This window comes from Pseudochaenichthys georgianus, chromosome 15 (assembly GCF_902827115.2).
Source record: "Pseudochaenichthys georgianus chromosome 15, fPseGeo1.2, whole genome shotgun sequence".
NCBI classification, from domain to species: domain Eukaryota; kingdom Metazoa; phylum Chordata; class Actinopteri; order Perciformes; family Channichthyidae; genus Pseudochaenichthys; species Pseudochaenichthys georgianus.
Genome location: NC_047517.1, coordinates 37,263,200 through 37,282,187, shown reverse-complemented (window position 1 = coordinate 37,282,187; position 18,988 = coordinate 37,263,200). Strand labels below are relative to the sequence as shown.

General features: G+C 42.5%; 2 protein-coding genes across 2 annotated transcripts in view; both read left to right on the top strand.

Annotated features, from left to right (window-relative positions):
- Nucleotides 1-18,988, top strand: part of crls1 (cardiolipin synthase 1) — a 404,081-nt gene that overhangs the window by 21,903 nt on the left and 363,190 nt on the right. The gene's annotated exons all lie outside the window — the stretch shown is intronic.
- The window catches only part of LOC117459268 (1-phosphatidylinositol 4,5-bisphosphate phosphodiesterase beta-1-like), a 45,669-nt gene continuing 33,248 nt past the window's right edge, over nucleotides 6,568-18,988 (top strand). Inside the window, exons 1-8 of the mRNA XM_034099998.2 lie at nucleotides 6,568-6,974; nucleotides 10,231-10,308; nucleotides 10,995-11,063; nucleotides 11,959-12,099; nucleotides 12,547-12,626; nucleotides 12,840-12,893; nucleotides 15,028-15,103; nucleotides 17,318-17,418. Of these exons, the coding sequence (XP_033955889.1) occupies nucleotides 6,876-6,974; nucleotides 10,231-10,308; nucleotides 10,995-11,063; nucleotides 11,959-12,099; nucleotides 12,547-12,626; nucleotides 12,840-12,893; nucleotides 15,028-15,103; nucleotides 17,318-17,418 (698 nt within the window). The 5' untranslated portion in view covers nucleotides 6,568-6,875. The remainder of the gene's footprint in view (nucleotides 6,975-10,230; nucleotides 10,309-10,994; nucleotides 11,064-11,958; nucleotides 12,100-12,546; nucleotides 12,627-12,839; nucleotides 12,894-15,027; nucleotides 15,104-17,317; nucleotides 17,419-18,988) is intronic.

The window sequence follows — 18,988 nt, the reverse complement described above, 5'->3', positions numbered from 1 at the left end:
TGCAGGCAGCCGTAACACCGTCCGATGCTTCTGCCGTGTTCCTGAAGCAAAGCGTCTGCTGCGTCTTTCTCTCTTTCGCATTGTTATCAGGACCAAACCGCCTTTGTACGGTTTTTGTTTTCGTAAATGCGAACTCCTCGTTGCCCTTAATCTGATGCAGCAGGTGTGAAAAGACTGCACCTTGTCTCTGCTATACATTCACAGGTTTGGATATTTGGCTACAACTGGCCCTGCTTCATGACACGTGTCTTTGTATGCATCGCAGTGTGAGGGTGGAGGAGGCTGCAGGCTGGGGAGAGTGTGTGTGCTGTGTCGTACTCGTGTGTCGAGTTCAGGGTCATACGGTTGCATTGGCACAGGGTATGTTATCTGGTATTATAAAGTGTGCATGTGGAAATCAATATGTCCTGTGTGCGAGTGCGTAGGCTGTGTGTTAAATTAGACACTGTGTCCCCTCTTCTTCATGTCTCTTCTACATCAACATGTGTCCCCTCTTCTTCATGTCTCTTCTACATCAACATGTGTCCCCTCTTCTTCATGTCTCTTCTACATCAACATGTGTCCCCTCTTCTTCATGTCTCTTCTACATCAACATGTGTCCCCTCTTCTTCATGTCTCTCCTACATCAACATGTGTCCCCTCTTCTCCATGTCTCTTCTACATCAACATGTGTCCCCTCTTCTTCATGTCTCTTCTACATCAACATGTGTCCCCTCTTCTCCATGTCTCTTCTACATCAACATGTGTCCCCTCTTCTCCATGTCTCTTCTACATCAACATGTGTCCCCTCTTCCCCATGTCTCTTCTACATCAACATGTGTCCCCTCTTCTTCATGTCTCTTCTACATCAACATGTGTCCCCTCTTCTTCATGTCTCTCCTACATCAACATGTGTCCCCTCTTCTTCATGTCTCTTCTACATCAACATGTGTCCCCTCTTCTTCATGTCTCTTCTACATCAACATGTGTCCCCTCTTCTTCATGTCTCTTCTACATCAACATGTGTCCCCTCTTCTTCATGTCTCTTCTACATCAACATGTGTCCCCTCTTCTCCATGTCTCTTCTACATCAACATGTGTCCCCTCTTCTCCATGTCTCTTCTACATCAACATGTGTCCCCTCTTCCCCATGTCTCTCCTACATCAACATGTGTCCCCTCTTCTTCATGTCTCTTCTACATCAACATGTGTCCCCTCTTCTTCATGTCTCTCCTACATCAACATGTGTCCCCTCTTCTTCATGTCTCTTCTACATCAACATGTGTCCCCTCTTCTACATCAACATGTGTCCCCTCTTCTTCGTGTCTCTTCTACATCAACATGTGTCCCCTCTTCTTCATGTCTCTTCTACATCAACATGTGTCCCCTCTTCTTCATGTCTCTTCTACATCAACATGTGTCCCCTCTTCTTCATGTCTCTTCTACATCAACATGTGTCCCCTCTTCTTCATGTCTCTTCTACATCAACATGTGTCCCCTCTTCTCCATGTCTCTTCTACATCAACATGTGTCCCCTCTTCTCCATGTCTCTTCTACATCAACATGTGTCCCCTCTTCCCCATGTCTCTTCTACATCAACATGTGTCCCCTCTTCTTCATGTCTCTTCTACATCAACATGTGTCCCCTCTTCTTCATGTCTCTTCTACATCAACATGTGTCCCCTCTTCTCCATGTCTCTTCTACATCAACATGTGTCCCCTCTTCCCCATGTCTCTTCTACATCAACATGTGTCCCCTCTTCTTCATGTCTCTTCTACATCAACATGTGTCCCCTCTTCTTCATGTCTCTTCTACATCAACATGTGTCCCCTCTTCTTCATGTCTCTTCTACATCAACATGTGTCCCTTCTTCTTCATGTCTCTTCTACATCAACATGTGTCCCCTCTTCTTCATGTCTCTTCTACATCAACATGTGTCCCCTCTTCTTCATGTCTCTTCTACATCAACATGTGTCCCCTCTTCTTCATGTCTCTTCTACATCAACATGTGTCCCCTCTTCTCCATGTCTCTTCTACATCAACATGTGTCCCCTCTTCCCCATGTCTCTTCTACATCAACATGTGTCCCCTCTTCTTCATGTCTCTGCTACATCAACATGTGTCCCCTCTTCTTCATGTCTCCTCTACATCAACATGTGTCCCCTCTTCTTCGTGTCTCTTCTACATCAACATGTGTCCCCTCTTCTCCGTGTCTCTTCTACATCAACATGTGTCCCCTCTTCTCCGTGTCTCTTCTACATCAACATGTGTCCACTCTTCTTCGTGTCTCTTCTACATCAACATGTGTCCCCTCTTCTTCATGTCTCTTCTACATCAACATGTGTCCCCTCTTCTCCATGTCTCTTCTACATCAACATGTGTCCCATCTTCTCCATGTCTCTTCTACATCAACATGTGTCCCATCTTCTCCATGTATCTTCTACATCAACATGTGTCCCATCTTCTCCATGTCTCTTCTACATCAACATGTGTCCCCTCTTCTCCATGTCTCTTCTACATCAACATGTGTCCCCTCTTCTTCATGTCTCTTCTACATCAACATGTGTCCCCTCTTCTCCATGTCTCTTCTACATCAACATGTGTCCCCTCTTCCCCATGTCTCTTCTACATCAACATGTGTCCCCTCTTCTTCATGTCTCTTCTACATCAACATGTGTCCCCTCTTCTTCATGTCTCTTCTACATCAACATGTGTCCTCTCTTCTTCACGTCTCTTCTACATCAACATGTGTCCCCTCTTCTTCATGTCTCTTCTACATCAACATGTGTCCCCTCTTCTTCATGTCTCTTCTACATCAACATGTGTCCCCTCTTCTCCATGTCTCTTCTACATCAACATGTGTCCCCTCTTCCCCATGTCTCTTCTACATCAACATGTGTCCCCTCTTCTTCATGTCTCTTCTACATCAACATGTGTCCCCTCTTCTTCATGTCTCTTCTACATCAACATGTGTCCCCTCTTCTTCATGTCTCTTCTACATCAACATGTGTCCCCTCTTCTTCATGTCTCTTCCACATCAACATGTGTCCCCTCTTCTTCATGTCTCTTCTACATCAACATGTGTCCCCTCTTCTCCATGTCTCTTCTACATCAACATGTGTCCCCTCTTCTCCATGTCTCTTCTACATCAACATGTGTCCCCTCTTCCCCATGTCTCTTCTACATCAACATGTGTCCCCTCTTCTTCATGTCTCTTCTACATCAACATGTGTCCCCTCTTCTTCATGTCTCTTCTACATCAACATGTGTCCCCTCTTCTTCATGTCTCTTCTACATCAACATGTGTCCTCTCTTCTTCACGTCTCTTCTACATCAACATGTGTCCCCTCTTCTTCATGTCTCTTCTACATCAACATGTGTCCCCTCTTCTTCATGTCTCTTCTACATCAACATGTGTCCCCTCTTCTCCATGTCTCTTCTACATCAACATGTGTCCCCTCTTCCCCATGTCTCTTCTACATCAACATGTGTCCCCTCTTCTTCATGTCTCTTCTACATCAACATGTGTCCCCTCTTCTTCATGTCTCTTCTACATCAACATGTGTCCCCTCTTCTTCATGTCTCTTCTACATCAACATGTGTCCCCTCTTCTTCATGTCTCTTCCACATCAACATGTGTCCCCTCTTCTTCATGTCTCTTCTACATCAACATGTGTCCCCTCTTCTCCATGTCTCTTCTACATCAACATGTGTCCCCTCTTCTTCATGTCTCTTCCACATCAACATGTGTCCCCTCTTCTTCATGTCTCTTCTACATCAACATGTGTCCCCTCTTCTCCATGTCTCTTCTACATCAACATGTGTCCCCTATGTGGAAAGAGACTCTGAAAGTTTCAGGAAAAAAGTGAGCTGATCAGATTCTGGTCACTTTATGATGTCATAGCGATGTGTTGTCTTGTGTAACCATTAGCCAATCAGCAACCAGGGTAACCCCCCCCCCCCCCCCTTATCACCTGAATCTCCTCTAGAGCTCCATTGAGTTCTTTGTAACCAAATGTCTCTCAGAGGGGCGTGGGGAGGGGCTCCTTATTTTCATCTAAAGTAACAGACAGAGAATCAGCACTTTGGAAACAGGGCTGAAACAGAGGGGATTATGGGTAATGCTGCAATGATCTGTTTGGTGTTTCAGCCAATCAGAGACAGGCTGTGGATATATCTGAGACCTGTGAGATATGGATGAAAAACAGTGTAATAGGAGACCTTTCAGTCATTAAGCACATACTCTCTCTTGAGCATTATTTCCTGCACTCTTCATCCACAGAGACAGAGACACTGTTCTCTATCTGTTTGTCTTTCGGTTTTTCGAACAGTATTGTTCCAATGCTCAGTTATTTCATCTCGCCCACTCTCCTTCTTCCTCTGTTATGATTAGTTGTGTTTGTAAACAAAAATAAATCTGAATCCAACCTGGGTATTTATAGAGACACTATATCCTGGTAGATATGTGGACACAATATATTATGTTTTTGGATGTTTCAGCATTAAATTATATTTTATATATATTGCTTTTGACCCCAACACCAAGTACCACCAGGGCCAGAATCATTACTGACAATACTAATCTTGAAATAATGTGTTGTGTCGTTTATTATAATTAAATGCATCATTACTATTTTTACAATATTGTTAATACTTTCTTGTCAGATCAACTTAAAGGGGACCTATCATGCAAAATGCACCTTTGTACGTCTTTTATACATGAATATGTGTCCCCGGTGTGTCAGGGAACTCACCAAGTGTCAGAAAACACAACCCTCTCTCTTTTCCTCCATACCCAAATCTCTAAAAACGGGGCTGCAACGGATCTGATACAGACTGATCCAGATTTGAAATATCTCTGACATCAGAAACAAGGAGCTCCGCCTATATGGGCAACTCTCCACCTATCAGGGGAATGGGGGGTTGCCGTGGCATGGTAACAGCATAGTAACAGCATGGTAACAGCATGGTAACAGCATGGTAACAGCATGGTAACATGATGCTCGTGTCTCGCCCCCCTCCTTTGCAGGGGGGCGTGGTCAGCTGCAGCTCATTTGCCACAGAATCAGCCCTTGCAAAAACAGGGCTGGAATAGAGCAAATAGAGCGAAATGAGGCATGGCTAAAATGCATGATCTGTTTGGTATTTTGAAAAAAAAATTCACAGACATGTTTTATATAGGTATGGCCCTACAATATATTATTCAAATATAGCATGATAGGTCCACTTTAAATTTGTTTTTGCAATACAGCAGCTGCAGTTCAACTAGGAAATATATATACGTTTAATACAAGATACACAGACTTGTTTTAACATATTCAAATCACAGAAAACACTTTGTTCAAGTCCCTTTAATGTACTTTTGATCTGGGATTTAACGCTGTATTTAATTTAAGGATTGGTTTAGAAAGCTTTGCGCCGTTGAACATCTCAGAAGTGATGAAAATAATTAATATTTGTCATGACATGTGTGGGGCTCAGAGACAATGTATTGTATTACATGTTACTGTAAATCACTCCAGAGCAAGTTAAAGTAAGAGATCATCTCAAAAGTCAATGTTTATTGTGTGAATTTCCTGAACCAAAGAGTGCATCTGTCGCGGTACAGATCTACTCCTGTGTTACAGATGAAATTGACTGCAGACACCACCGTATCAGTTCCTCCTCCCACTCCCCTGCACAGATTGAAAACCCTTTTTTCTCCCAGTCTGGAGTGCAAGCAGCTCGCGTCCTGCAGCGCTCCGACCTCACACCAACGCCGACTGCAGGCCGCGCTTTATCGCATCAAATCAGTGCCAAATAATAAACGGTAAATCTGGCTGAGAATAAATCCCTGCAGCCAGCTTCCTAAATCTGAACCAGAGCGTCTGCAACCAGGAGAGAGGAGCTGCAGACGGTCAGGAAATTTAAATATGTGTAGTGTCATAAAGCACAAAAGTGGCCTCATTTGACCACCCCCCATTTCTCCCTCCAGCTCTTCATCTTCTCCTCTTCCATTCCCCCTTTTTCATTTTCTCGATGCCTTCCTCTTAATTTGTTCTTTATCTTCCTTTTTAAAAGTGCGCTTTGTGGTCTGTGTGCTTTTTAAAGTCTGCCCATCTGTCTTTATGTTATGAATAATCCAAAAATTAATTTAGAAAACGCAATGTTCGTCTCTACCCAGAAGAAACATCGTTTTACGTGGGATAACATATTCTGGGAAGCCTAAACACGTCTTGTTTTTGAATGTTCCCTTCAGAAATGTGACAGGATTAGTCATGTGTCCAACAGGTTTCAAAACTAGAACATGTTCATATTTGGATGACTGGTTTTTCAAAGTGACACAAGCATTGTTTTCTGTCAATCATAGCTCTTGTGCTTAAATGTTTTTAATTTGAATTATTTATCATTGAAACATTAAATCCCTAAATTAAATCATGAGAAAATTGAGATTCTTCTCCCACATTCTTCTTTTCTTCTCCCTGCTCTTCCTCTCTTATCCCTCCCCCATCTGTGGGAAGCTGTGATTGTGCGCATGTCACCGATGAGTCAATTTGTGGAGGCAGCGCACACACACACACACACACACACACACACACACACACGTATCCTGTCTCCCACGAAGGCATCTGTTTCAGTCTGTCTCTCTGTGAGATGCAGCACCAACAGAGGAGAGAGGGGGAGACAAAAGGAGGGAGGGACGGATAAGAGAGGAGAGAGGAGGGAGACAGATCAGAGAGGAAGGACTGAGATTTAAAGAAAAGAGTGAAGAGACAGGACACAATCTAGAGAGGATGCTGCTGCAGCTTCTGAGGAGTTTGGACTCGGACATGACAGAGATGCAGCATCCAAGAGTGTGAGCGGCTTCCAGTCTCTGTGTGCGTGAGTGAGTGTGTGTGTTGGTGTGTGTGAAGCCATGGCGAGTGCTCAGCCGGGGGTCCATGCTCTGAAACTCCAGCCTCCCTCCGTCTCTGCCACGCTGAGGAACGGGAGCAACTTCGTAAAATGGGACGAGGTAAGGACAATTTACTGAAGTACATAATGCAACAAAAAGCACAATATCTTCATCGTGTTCTGCTTCATGATTTACATGTCTTGAGGTTATTTCTTCTTTTTAATGCTGCATATATTTGGGAGTATTGTGCTTTTGATTCCCACTTGAACTGCACCCAGTGAATGTTAGTGTGGTGAGAGAAAAAGGGAGGAAGAGGAGGTGTTGTCAGATGTGTTTACTATACGTTGTTGATTGAGCTTTGGCAGTAAGTACCTGTGGATTTAACACCAGCAAGAATGGTGTGTGTGTGTGTGTGTGTGTGTGTGTGTGTGTGTGTGTGTGTGTGTGTGTGTGTGTGTGTGTGTGTGTGTGTGTGTGTGTGTGTGTGTGTGTTTGAGTGTGTGCGAGAGAGAGAGAGAAGCGCTATCTTGGTCCATTTCTTTATTGCCACCTGTTGGCATGGAATCAATTAGTGTGCACTTAAAGTGTGTTTGTGTGAGTGTGTGTGTGCATTTATGTTTATGTATAGCGCACATACATGCAGAACCCCTCAATTGCTGTCACGTGCATTGTCAAAAGCACAATTGTCGGTGTGTGTTTGTGTTGCGTGTTGGTATGCTGAAGTACGGAGCTCTGACAATGAGAAACGTGCTGTCCGGTTACCATGGTAACTGGCATGGCTACTGCCACCTAAACAGATTGTGTGTGTGTGTGTGTGTGTGTGTGTGTGTGTGTGTGTGTGTGTGTGTGTGTGTGTGTGTGTGTGTGTGTGTGTGTGTGTGTGTGTGTGTGTGTGTGTGTGTGTGTGTGTGTGTGTGTCAATGCATTGATCCATGTTATGTCATGAATCATACTTACGGAAGAGCTAATTCAATACACTTGACTCTATTCACCAACTCTGTGTGTGTGTGTGTGTGTGTGTGTGTGTGTGTGTGTGTGTGTGTGTGTGTGTGTGTGTGTGTGTGTGTGTGTGTGTGTGTGTGTGTGTGTGTGTGTGTGTGTGTGTGTGTGTGTGTGTGTGTGTGTGTGTGTGTGTGTGTGTGTGTGTGTGTGTGTGTGTGTGTGTGTGGTCTAGCATTACTATACTTGTGGGGACCTAAATCTGTTTACATAGTCACGTGTGGGGACTTGCCTCCCTTATGGGGACAAATTGGAGGTCCCCATGAGGGGGATCATTAATTTTAGGGTGAAGACTTGGTTAGGGTTAGCCATGTGTTGGTTATGGTTAAGGTTAGGATAAGTCTCCAGGAAATGCATGTAAGTCAATGTAATGTCCCCTGAAGTGATGTATACATGGTGTGTGTGTGTGTGTGTGTGTGTGTGTGTGTGTGTGTGTGTGTGTGTGTGTGTGTGTGTGTGTGTGTGTGTGTGTGTGTGTGTGTGTGTGTGTGTGTGTGTGTGTGTGTGTGTGTGTGTGTGTGTGTGTGAAGCTGTGTTTTTATGAAAAATTGGTTGCCATGCCAACGAGTGATAACTAGGGATCTAGTTAACGATCTTCTGAGTTTTTTTGTAGTTTTTATTCTTTTGAACGCAGGCTGCAGTATTTATGAGGAAAGCAAAGAAACACACACAACGTCTCGAGCTCTGATTTCTACACATCTCAGCCGGCTGTTTCCCCAAAAGACACGCTGCATAACGCCGGTCACCAAATGTTCAATCGTTGGTGCATTCTACAGTCTGTACATCTATTTCTGATTCAGGGATAATACAAAAGATAATTTAGAAGACTCGATATCCTTCAGTAGAAACATCAGTAAGCTAGAAAGCTAAAACCTGTTCTGGTTAAATGACAGTTTCCCCTCTCGAAATATGGCAGCATTGTTTATTTGTTTCAACAACATAAACAAATTAAAACATTTAAATATTCAGTGCCAAAATAGGGAATAGAGTCTTAGAGAAAATAAAGGTGCGGAGATCCAAAGAGTATAGCTCCGAGAATCTTGGAGAGATAGCTGAAGTTGTGTTAATTAGTTTACCCTGAATTTGATTTGTTTGCAAGCTTAAAGGTGCGGTATGTAATTTATTTCAGAAACACTTTGTTATATTCCATGGAATGCTCTTAACATCCCGATAGCAATGAATATCTGAAGTGCTTTGACAATAAATACATAAAGAAATGTCATCTGTGGAAGCCGTGGCGCTGTAAAAAGCACGACCAATCATCTGAGCCGGCCCGGCTAAAGTAACTGGACGGCCTACCTGCCTGTCAGCCTTCCATCGGGGCACAAGCTTATCTCGTGCCCTCATTGGTCATGTGCGCGTTCGTGTGTGTTGGGGGAGGGGCTCTGTAAGGAAGTCTGAAGGAAGTGGCAGATTTTCTCCGGTTGCGTATCTTCAAATTCTAGCGCACTCGATCTGGTTTCTCCAAAATTACCTACCCCACCTTTAGATACATTATTTATAGGGTTACAACTAATGATTTTCATTATTGATAAATCTTACAAATTATGTTCTAGATTAATTGATTAACTGGTTTAAATACAAAGTCAGAAAACTGTGAAAAAACATTCTTCGATAATGATAAAAAAAAACGTCTTGTTTTGTCCGTCTGAACCATAGACTGTATAGGTCTATATATACAGTCTATGGTCTGAACCCAAGGACATTCAGTTATTTCAATATTTGAGAATTGTAAGGAACATTTTCTCACCGTTTGCAAGAGAAATGTATCTTCACGATTCATCATTTATTAGTCTATACGTTTTTTGTATTTTTTTTGCAGCTATTTAATGCATCTCCTGCTATGCTTTAGCAATATTCTTAAAACAATATTTTTAGGAATAAAACACTTTAAACCACATTTAGTAATGTGTGTGTAATGGTATGTCTTCACTGTCTACAAAGTAACTGATATTGAATAAAGAGTTTTTATCACTGCACTAATATCCATATTATCTGCTCCTTCGTATAAACTGGACAGACTAAGTGCACCTGGAGCCGATCACAAACTGTCATGGTGTGTTACTACGGGAACAGGGACAATTATTGGACGTCATGACAACTCAACTTAGTCAGTTAGAGTTGGTGTCCCGAAAATCACTCAGTGTTCCCGGTTTAATAAGCACATTTTAGGGTCGAACCTGCGGTGAGTCATCACTGACTGACGGGTGTGATGTTGCATAATGGTAAATTCACATTTCCTTCCAAAATGATAAAATCACCAGTGCTGAAACAGGAATTCGAGCATAATGTGGTATTTTCTATGGCCACTAATGGGTGCCTTTGATATGTTTGTCGGATTTGTTTGTATTTATTGTTTTTCATTCTTTCTCTACAGGATCTGTCCACTGTGAATCCAGTGACGCTTCACGTGGATCCTCATGGATTTTATCTCTACTGGACAGACCAAAATAAGGTTGAATGAACACACACACGCACACGCACACGCACAGTCTTTAATAGCCCCTAAAAGTAGGCCGAGAATGTGAACAAGCCGGATGATGAGGAGCACTTTTAGTTCATTGATTGAGTCCAAATGTTACTCCATGTCTGAGCGGTCAATGCGTGCTCTGAGTCAAAGACTAATTACACGTTTGTTAAAATATACCTTTTACTTCCAATCCACTCTTTTTCCCTGAAATTGATTGACACCTTTAGAGTGCCGGTTGTTTGCACAAATTGCTAAAACTGAGATAAAAGCTAAGTAAAGAAATAGCAGCTAATAGCAACCGAAAAAACAATGGCTGCTACCGCAGAGGGTTAAGCTAGCTAATGCTAACTCTGACTGTTGTGGAGTGGGGGGGCGGGTGTTGCAAATATCAGAAGCACATTGACAGCACGTGAGGATTGATTTACACACACACACACACACACACACACACACACACACACGCACACACGCACGCACGCACACGCACACACCTTCTGTCCAGGTGTTCCTAAGTCCTTTGCGGGAAACAGGATGTAGCATTTAGCGCCAGCTGATGGTGTGTGTGCGTGTGTGCGTGTGTGCGTGTGTGTGTGTGTGTGTGTGTGTGTGTGTGTGTGTGTGTGTGTGTGTGTGTGTGTGTGTGTGTGTGCGTGTGTGCGTGTGTTCTTCAGGAGACGGAGCTGTTGGACCTAACCTTTGTTAAAGATGTCAGAACAGGGAGGAGCACCAAAACACCAAAGGTAACATCGGATGCTTTAATTAAGTACTTTTCACTTGTATTGTTCTTTTGTACAGGAGTAGAGTACATGTAGCTTTTCTTTGCAAATATATCCTCTCTGATGTGGACGTTTCAGACATTTACTCTTTACTTGTTCTACTATCATGTTGCATTCAAAGCTTTGGTGTCCTGTCATTATGTTATGTTGTCCTACCTCTATAAAGCATTACAAAATGTTAATATTTCCTTTCTTAGTTACTAATATACTGCAGTTTGAAACATAGTATTTTTTACCTTTAATTTACTGATTTCTTAGCTAGTCATCTCCCTCCTGTGTGGTTAAAAACAGCAATGCCAAGCTGTTTTGTTTTGAGTTTTTAAATATACTTTAAATATAAAATAATATTTTTCTGAAGGTGAGTAACACCTTCTTTAGGAAGAAATTGTCTGTGACTAAAGCACTGTTGATGTCACGTACTGATAATACAAGTCATTTCATATTCAAGTTAATTTAATTTCCTTTAAAAAGTTGAATCTTAATAGAAACTTTTTTTTAACTTTAAACAAATATCAATCATCAAATACTTTAGGATCATGGTTAATGGTTATGACATTACATAAGTAACATTTGTAATTCTCCATGTATATTTTTTTACTTTTTAATGCTATTTTATTTCTACTTCAGAAATATTTTGGACTGTTTATTTCTAGTGTCTTAGTTTCTCTTTTGTACATTGCCTTGTTTTTTATGCTGCTGCAACGCAAACATTTCCCAAATTTGGATCAATAAAGTACTAATCTATCTATCTATCTAAATACGACAAAATAAAATAAAGTTACAACTATAATACATGAAATAAAAAATGTTTACAAGAAGAAATTGTGTTTGAAATCGTTTTTTCTGTGTCGTCCAATAGGAGGCCAAGCTGCGGGAGCTGCTGGATATCGGCAATCTGGTTGGCCGACTGGAGAACCGCATGGTCACCGTGGTTACAGCCTCAGACCTGGTGAACGTCAACCAGCTGAACTTCATCGCCTCACAGGAGGACGAGGCAAAGGTGATGATGATGATGATGATGATGATGATGATGATGATGATGATGATGATGATGAAGAAGAAGAAGAGGAGGATGATGAAGATGATGAGGAGGAGGATTATGAGGAGGAAGATGATGATTATGAGGAGGAGGATGACGATGAGGAGGATGATGATGAGGATGATGATGAATATGATGATGAGGATGATGATGAGGATAATGATGAGGAAGATGACAGTGATGATGAGGAAGATGAGGATGATGAGGATGGTGATGGTGATGATGAGAGTCATGAGGATGAGGAGGAGGAAGATGATGATGTGGTGATGAGGAGGAGGAGGAGGAAGAAGATGATGATGTGATGAGGAGGAGGGTGATGATGATGATGATGATGATGATGATGATGATGATGATGATGATGATGATGATGATGATGATGATGATGATGAATTGCGTTTCTTTCGGCAGGTGTGGTGTGAGGAACTGTTTTCTCTGTCTTCCAATCTACTGAGCCACAATCTCAACAGGGACCACAGTCTGTTGAAAGCGTGAGTAAACACACACACACACACACACACACACACACACTCATACACACACACACACCACACACACACACACACACACCACACACACACACACACACACACACACACACACACACACACAGAAACCTGCATACACACACTTAACCTTTATATCATCTATTTACGTGCAGTGTGTCCCCAGTTGAAAGACTCCTTTACTCTCTTTTGTTTCAGGTTCGTCAGGTTGACTCTCCAGCCGAACGCAGAGGGGAGGATTCCCGTGAAGAAGTGAGTCCCTGATTATCCTTATTACTAGCTTCCTGATCTTTAATCAATGGTTGTGTGTTAACTCCGAGGCACATGTGACAGTAGGCGCTGCAGAGGAAGTGAGAAAATAGCCCGGCGAAATCCTTCGAGGCGCGCACAAAACGAAACGTTGCTCTTTCCTGTCCCTTGCTTCCAAAAATAAACTTAATTCCATGTGCACTTGGGAAAGCAAAAAACAGGGACAGGTTTCATGAAGGTGCTTAATTCAGCTCTGACCTGGTAATCAACCACTGCCGGAGCATGAGACGATAATACAAGTGAGGAAGGACTTTAGAAGCAAGGCATGAGCAGAATTAAGGTCAGGTGATAAACACTGGAAGACGAGGAAGGAGAGGTATGAGAAGGACAAGATGGGGGATGAAGGAGAACGTTTGGGGGGTTTTGAGAACGCAAGGACGCTCATATTGCCAACAGGAATTTGTAAAAGAGGCTCTATTATGCTTTTCAGCGTTTTCCATTTCTAGGTTGTTGTGCATGTAAATCCCAAAGTTCCTGAAACGCCTCCATTGGACTCCTTTGTTTTCTGCCGGGACATACTGACATCACTATGTAACACTTGCGCTTCTATTGGCTAGCGCTCCAACACATTGTACGTGATAGGCTAAGGGGCGGGATATCTCTAAGCGGTTGACCAATCACAACAGAGCCGGCCAGCTAACCAATCAGAGCAGCCTGAGCTCTGGTTTCAGACAGAGGGTGAAAAGAGGTGCTGCAGCACAGGCAGTATGAGAAAAATAAAGTGCTTTTTGAACATTAAAGCATGGAGACATGTATAGACACTACATACTGATATACACCTGAACATCAGCAGGAGAGGACTCTTTAAAGTAGAGACACTACATACTGATATACACCTGAACATCAGCAGGAGAGGACTCTTTAAAGTAGAGACACTACATACTGATATACACCTGAACATCAGCAGGAGAGGACTCTTTAAAGTAGAGACACTACATACTGATATACACCTGAACATCAGCAGGAGAGGACTCTTTAAAGTAGAGACACTACATACTGATATACACCTGAACATCAGCAGGAGAGGACTCTTTAAAGTAGAGACACTACATACTGATATACACCTGAACATCAGCAGCAGAGGACTCTTTAAAGTAGAGACACTACATACTGATATACACCTGAACATCAGCAGGAGAGGACTCTTTAAAGTAGAGACACTACATACTGATATACACCTGAACATCAGCAGGAGAGGACTCTTTAAAGTAGAGACACTACATACTGATATACACCTGAACATCAGCAGGAGAGGACTCTTTAAAGTAGAGACACTACATACTGATATACACCTGAACGTCAGCAGGAGAGGACTCTTTAAAGTAGAGACACTACATACTGATATACACCTGAACATCAGCAGGAGAGGACTCTTTAAAGTAGAGACACTACATACTGATATACACCTGAACATCAGCAGGAGAGCACTCTTTAAAGTAGAGACACTACGTACTGATATGAACCTGAACATCAGCAGGAGAGCACTCTTTAAAGTAGAGACACTACGTACTGATATGACACCTGAACATCAGCAGGAGAGCACTCTTTAAAGTAGAGACACTACGTACTGATATGAACCTGAACATCAGCAGGAGAGGACTCTTTAAAGTAGAGACACCACATACTGATATACACCTGAACATCAGCAGGAGAGCACTCTTTAAAGTAGAGACACTACGTACTGATATGAACCTGAACATCAGCAGGAGAGGACTCTTTAAAGTAGAGACACCTACATACTGATATACACCTGAACATCAGCAGGAGAGGACTCTTTAAAGTAGAGACACTACGTACTGATATGAACCTGAACATCAGCAGGAGAGGACTCTTTAAAGTAGAGACACTACGTACTGATATACACCTGGACATCAGCAGGAGAGGACTCTTTTAAGTCACATTTTAAAAGAGCAACGTTTTTGGGCACGGTAAAGAAAGTTAGCGGAGTGACAGGAGGACATTTGGGGAGTTAGAGGAGTACATTTGGGGTTGTAACACAGAGATATTTTAAGAAGTGAAAACGTAGGTTGTGTTTAAGGCTGAGGTGATAATGTGGTGTTGTCATTGTGTCTTGCAGCATTGTGCGCCTGTTCTCTTCAGACAGAAAGAGAGTAGAGAACTCTCTGGAGAACTGCAAGCTGCCCTACGGACGGGTAAACACTTCAATACATTTCTTTAATGTTATTTTCAGCAGAAAACTGAGGATACACATAAGTCCCTATGTCTTTTCCTTACCACCTTTCCCTTACCTATGTGAAAAACATCATGGGGTTAAGGAAAGGATGTGAAGGAGATTCCATCAGGGCAGGATGGAGGATGTTATTGAATCTGATTTTGGGAACTATATTATGTAGATGGACTAAAAGTATGTACCGGTACTTTTGCCGCGACTTTTCCCCCATTTTGTTTGTACAGCTAACGGCCACTAGGGAACCTCCTAAATCTATGGATTTTACAGGTTAAATTAACCACCTTTAACTCTATGGGCTCTAGGACCGGTCCGCGCCCGCCACCTTTAAGGGGCGGGCTCCAGCAGGAAAAGCTGGAGGCCGGAAAAGAGTGAGACAGGTAGCGCGCCAAAGTAAAAGTGGAACCGAGAGACAGAACGAGAGCAAGACAGACGGACAGTTTAGCTGCTGCGGCTTATATGCAGGTGCGCTTTATAGTCCGAAAAGTACGGTAGATAATTCACCCCAGGTTGTTTCATCAAGTGTTTTAAAATCATATGTCTTCATTACCAAGGTTTGAATTCAGATTAAAAAAAGGAAAGTGAAAGGAAATAGTTCCTAACCATCCCCTCCACAAGTATTAACATAAACATGAATCAGGAGTTTGATTGTATGAGAATATCTGAATATGTTTTACTTCATATTCAATATACCGTATGAATAACTTGTCAGGCCTACTCCTCGACTTATATTACCATCCAAACGTGTTGAATTAAAAGGAACATCTTAAGAAACACCTGACAACTCAGTAAACACTGTGAACCTGTATTAGATAATTGTGCAGGAATTAGTGTAACGCTCATAGTTGTCCTTTTGGTTTAACACATTGTTGAACATAACAATTAAAATAGAACTATAGCAAAAAATTGTCAAATGTTAAATTTGCACCGTAACTCACATGATCCGCGTTTGTCAGGATCGGTTGTTTCTGTAAATGGCCACTTTGAATGTTGCGCACCAAAGAATTGTGGGACAGCATTATCTCCTTTCCATTCGTAAGGGATGGTCCAGTGTATCCTACGGTGAAGGAGATGATAAACAAAGTGTTGAAGCTCCTTTCCTACCATCTAGATCAGGGGTGTCAAACTCAAATACACAGTGGGACAAAATTAAAAAACCGGTAGGCCTACTAGTGGAGAGCCGGACTGGTTCAATGTTTATTGCAGAACTTATTGAAATGAACTTATTGCACATATTAAACCTGGAACTAACAAAGCTTAATTATTGCCTATAAAAACAACATGAAACATTAAATAATCAGTTGCATTCATTTCTTATGGCTCTATCTGCAGCTTTTCCAGAGTCATTTCTTATGAGTACATTTCTTCACAGGCCAACAACAGCTTCAACAAAACTATTTCCCTCAAAGAGAACCAAACATGGCCTGTTGTCGTGAGAGAAAGTGCAGAAGGAAGCATCCATTGAACTCAGGTTGCTGCTCTGAGATGCTAGCTCAGATACTTGGCCTCTCATCTCGGGGGCAGGGTCATCAATGTTTGGGCTCAGGCTCTGAGCTGAGGAGACCCTCAGGATGGAGTGAAGGTGTGCGTGCAATATACCGGCGGGCCAGATCTAATAGTAATTAGAAATTATCCAGCGGGCCGAAATTAAATCCACCACGGGCCTGATATGGCCCCCGGGCCTTGAGTTTGACATGAGTGGTCTAGAATGATTCAAACAGCTCTCATCACGGCTGACACTCAGGTACTTCTCTCTGAGAGCAAGAGAAAAAATATATTTTACCTCAAGCTCTGTCTCATTCAAGTCTAGCCTTCTTTTTTCTCCATTTTATATTCTATATGTCGAGTTCTTTGTCCGATGCTTTGGGTCCAGAATGACTCACAGTGCATGGAGTGGAGAATAAAATATCTGGGTCATCGAGTTTTAAAGCAACCAGTGAAAAGCGGAAAAACTCACTTCACACTGAATCTCACATTTAATATTCCTGTGAAAGCATAGTTTTATATGAGAAGAAATAAATCAAAGATGGTGAGAAATGTTTGATTATTTTCATGGTTTAAAACATGTTTTTCACAGGAGGGAGAGAGAGGATGAAACACAGTGAAGCTGACACAGCTCCAGTTCTTGCTAATTAAAAAATGTGCTGATGTTAATGTCCGTGTCCTATATTTCTGACAGGGGGACAGCATCAAACTGGAGGACTTCACGCCGGAAATCTACAGGAGCTTTTTGGAGAGCCTGTGTCCTCGTCCTGAGCTCAGCAGCATCTTCAAACTGCAGTACGTTTATATCTCAAAGAGGCCCTATGATGCCTTTCCTGTAGTGTGTTAAATTGGTTTTTGTGCATGTTAATGGTCTGCAAAGCCTAAAATCCCCCCCTTGCCTTAAATACCTCCATTAAGCATAAGGCGCTTTCACACCGGAGTACTTCTACCCGTACTTTTCCCGTTTAGTTCCATTAGTGCCTGGAATTTTGCGTTCGCACCAAAAAGAGAACTTAGTTCAGATAACTTTTACCCCCATGTGTAGTGCCTGCTAGAGAGGTGGGACTATCCTGAGGAGAAAAAAGTACCAATTTCGATTGGCTGGGCGAATTGCAAACCATTGTATTTGCTGGCATTAGCATTATTAGCATTATTAGCATTAGCCCTGCGCACCAACGGAGAGAGAATAACTTATGGCAACACAAAAGAAAACATGGGAGTGGTGGAGATGATCGTTCTGGCGATAGTGATGTTACGTATTGCGCCGAGGCTTCGGAGCGTGTGTCGAGTAATCCCGAAGCTTTTTGTGAAGCTTGTATCGAGGCTTGTATCGTTTTGGGCCAGTGACGTCATCGATGACAAACGAAGCCTCGCTGCCTGTCGATACCACGTGACTGCTTCAGGAAGCGATTCAGATCGGTTGAACCGTTGAACCACAACGCTCTTAATACCCATGGATGTATACTAAGAACCATATTACCCCTCCTGTACCCGGGCCCGGTGCTGACACGATGTAATTAAGAGAGCTCAGACCCTCACTTATATAGAGGCCGGAACATGTCATAAGTATAAATAGATACAAGCATAAATAAATGTAGGAATAAAAACATGAATAAATACAAGAATAAATACAGGAATAAATATGCTGCAGTGTTTTCAGGGAGATTCAGCGTGTGTGCTGTGGCTCAGCTGGAAAGCAGCTGACTCCTGACCGCAGGGTCCCTGGTTCAACGACTGGTCAATACTTATTTTTTGTTGTTTATAAAAGCTACAGCTAAATGAGATAATGAAGTTAATACATCTATTCTTTGATATGGTTTAGCCTTTCTCCGGCTACAACATGGTTACGTTTATGAAGGAATACAAATCCCTCTTTGCAATGTTTACCAGCCTCCTTAGGATTTTCAATCACGATCATTAAACTGGAATAAAAACAATATTGTTGACATGAAAATATGATTTTATGTTCGTTGTTTAGAGTTATTCTAAGGCTGTACTCATTGGGAACTCGGTATGAGATACAGCACACTGTTGAGATGTCCAATCTGCCTGTTGTACACACTTTGACCAACAGGGGGTTTGTGTTCAAATGAAGCCCATGATGAAGCCTCGTGAGATGAACCCTTTTGGGAACCAATTGGCTGGAAAGCTTCAAAGCTTCATATGGCTTCATCTCGCCATCACGACCTGGCGATTTACTCGGAAGACTTCATTAGAAGCTGCTGGGAGTCCCAGCAGCTTCAACTGAAGCCAGTCCCCAACTCCGGGGACTTCCGGCCGGGGACTTCTCATCTCTAAGCGGTTGACCAATCACAACAGAGCCGGCCAGCTAACCAATCAGAGCAGACTGAGCTCTGGTTTCAGA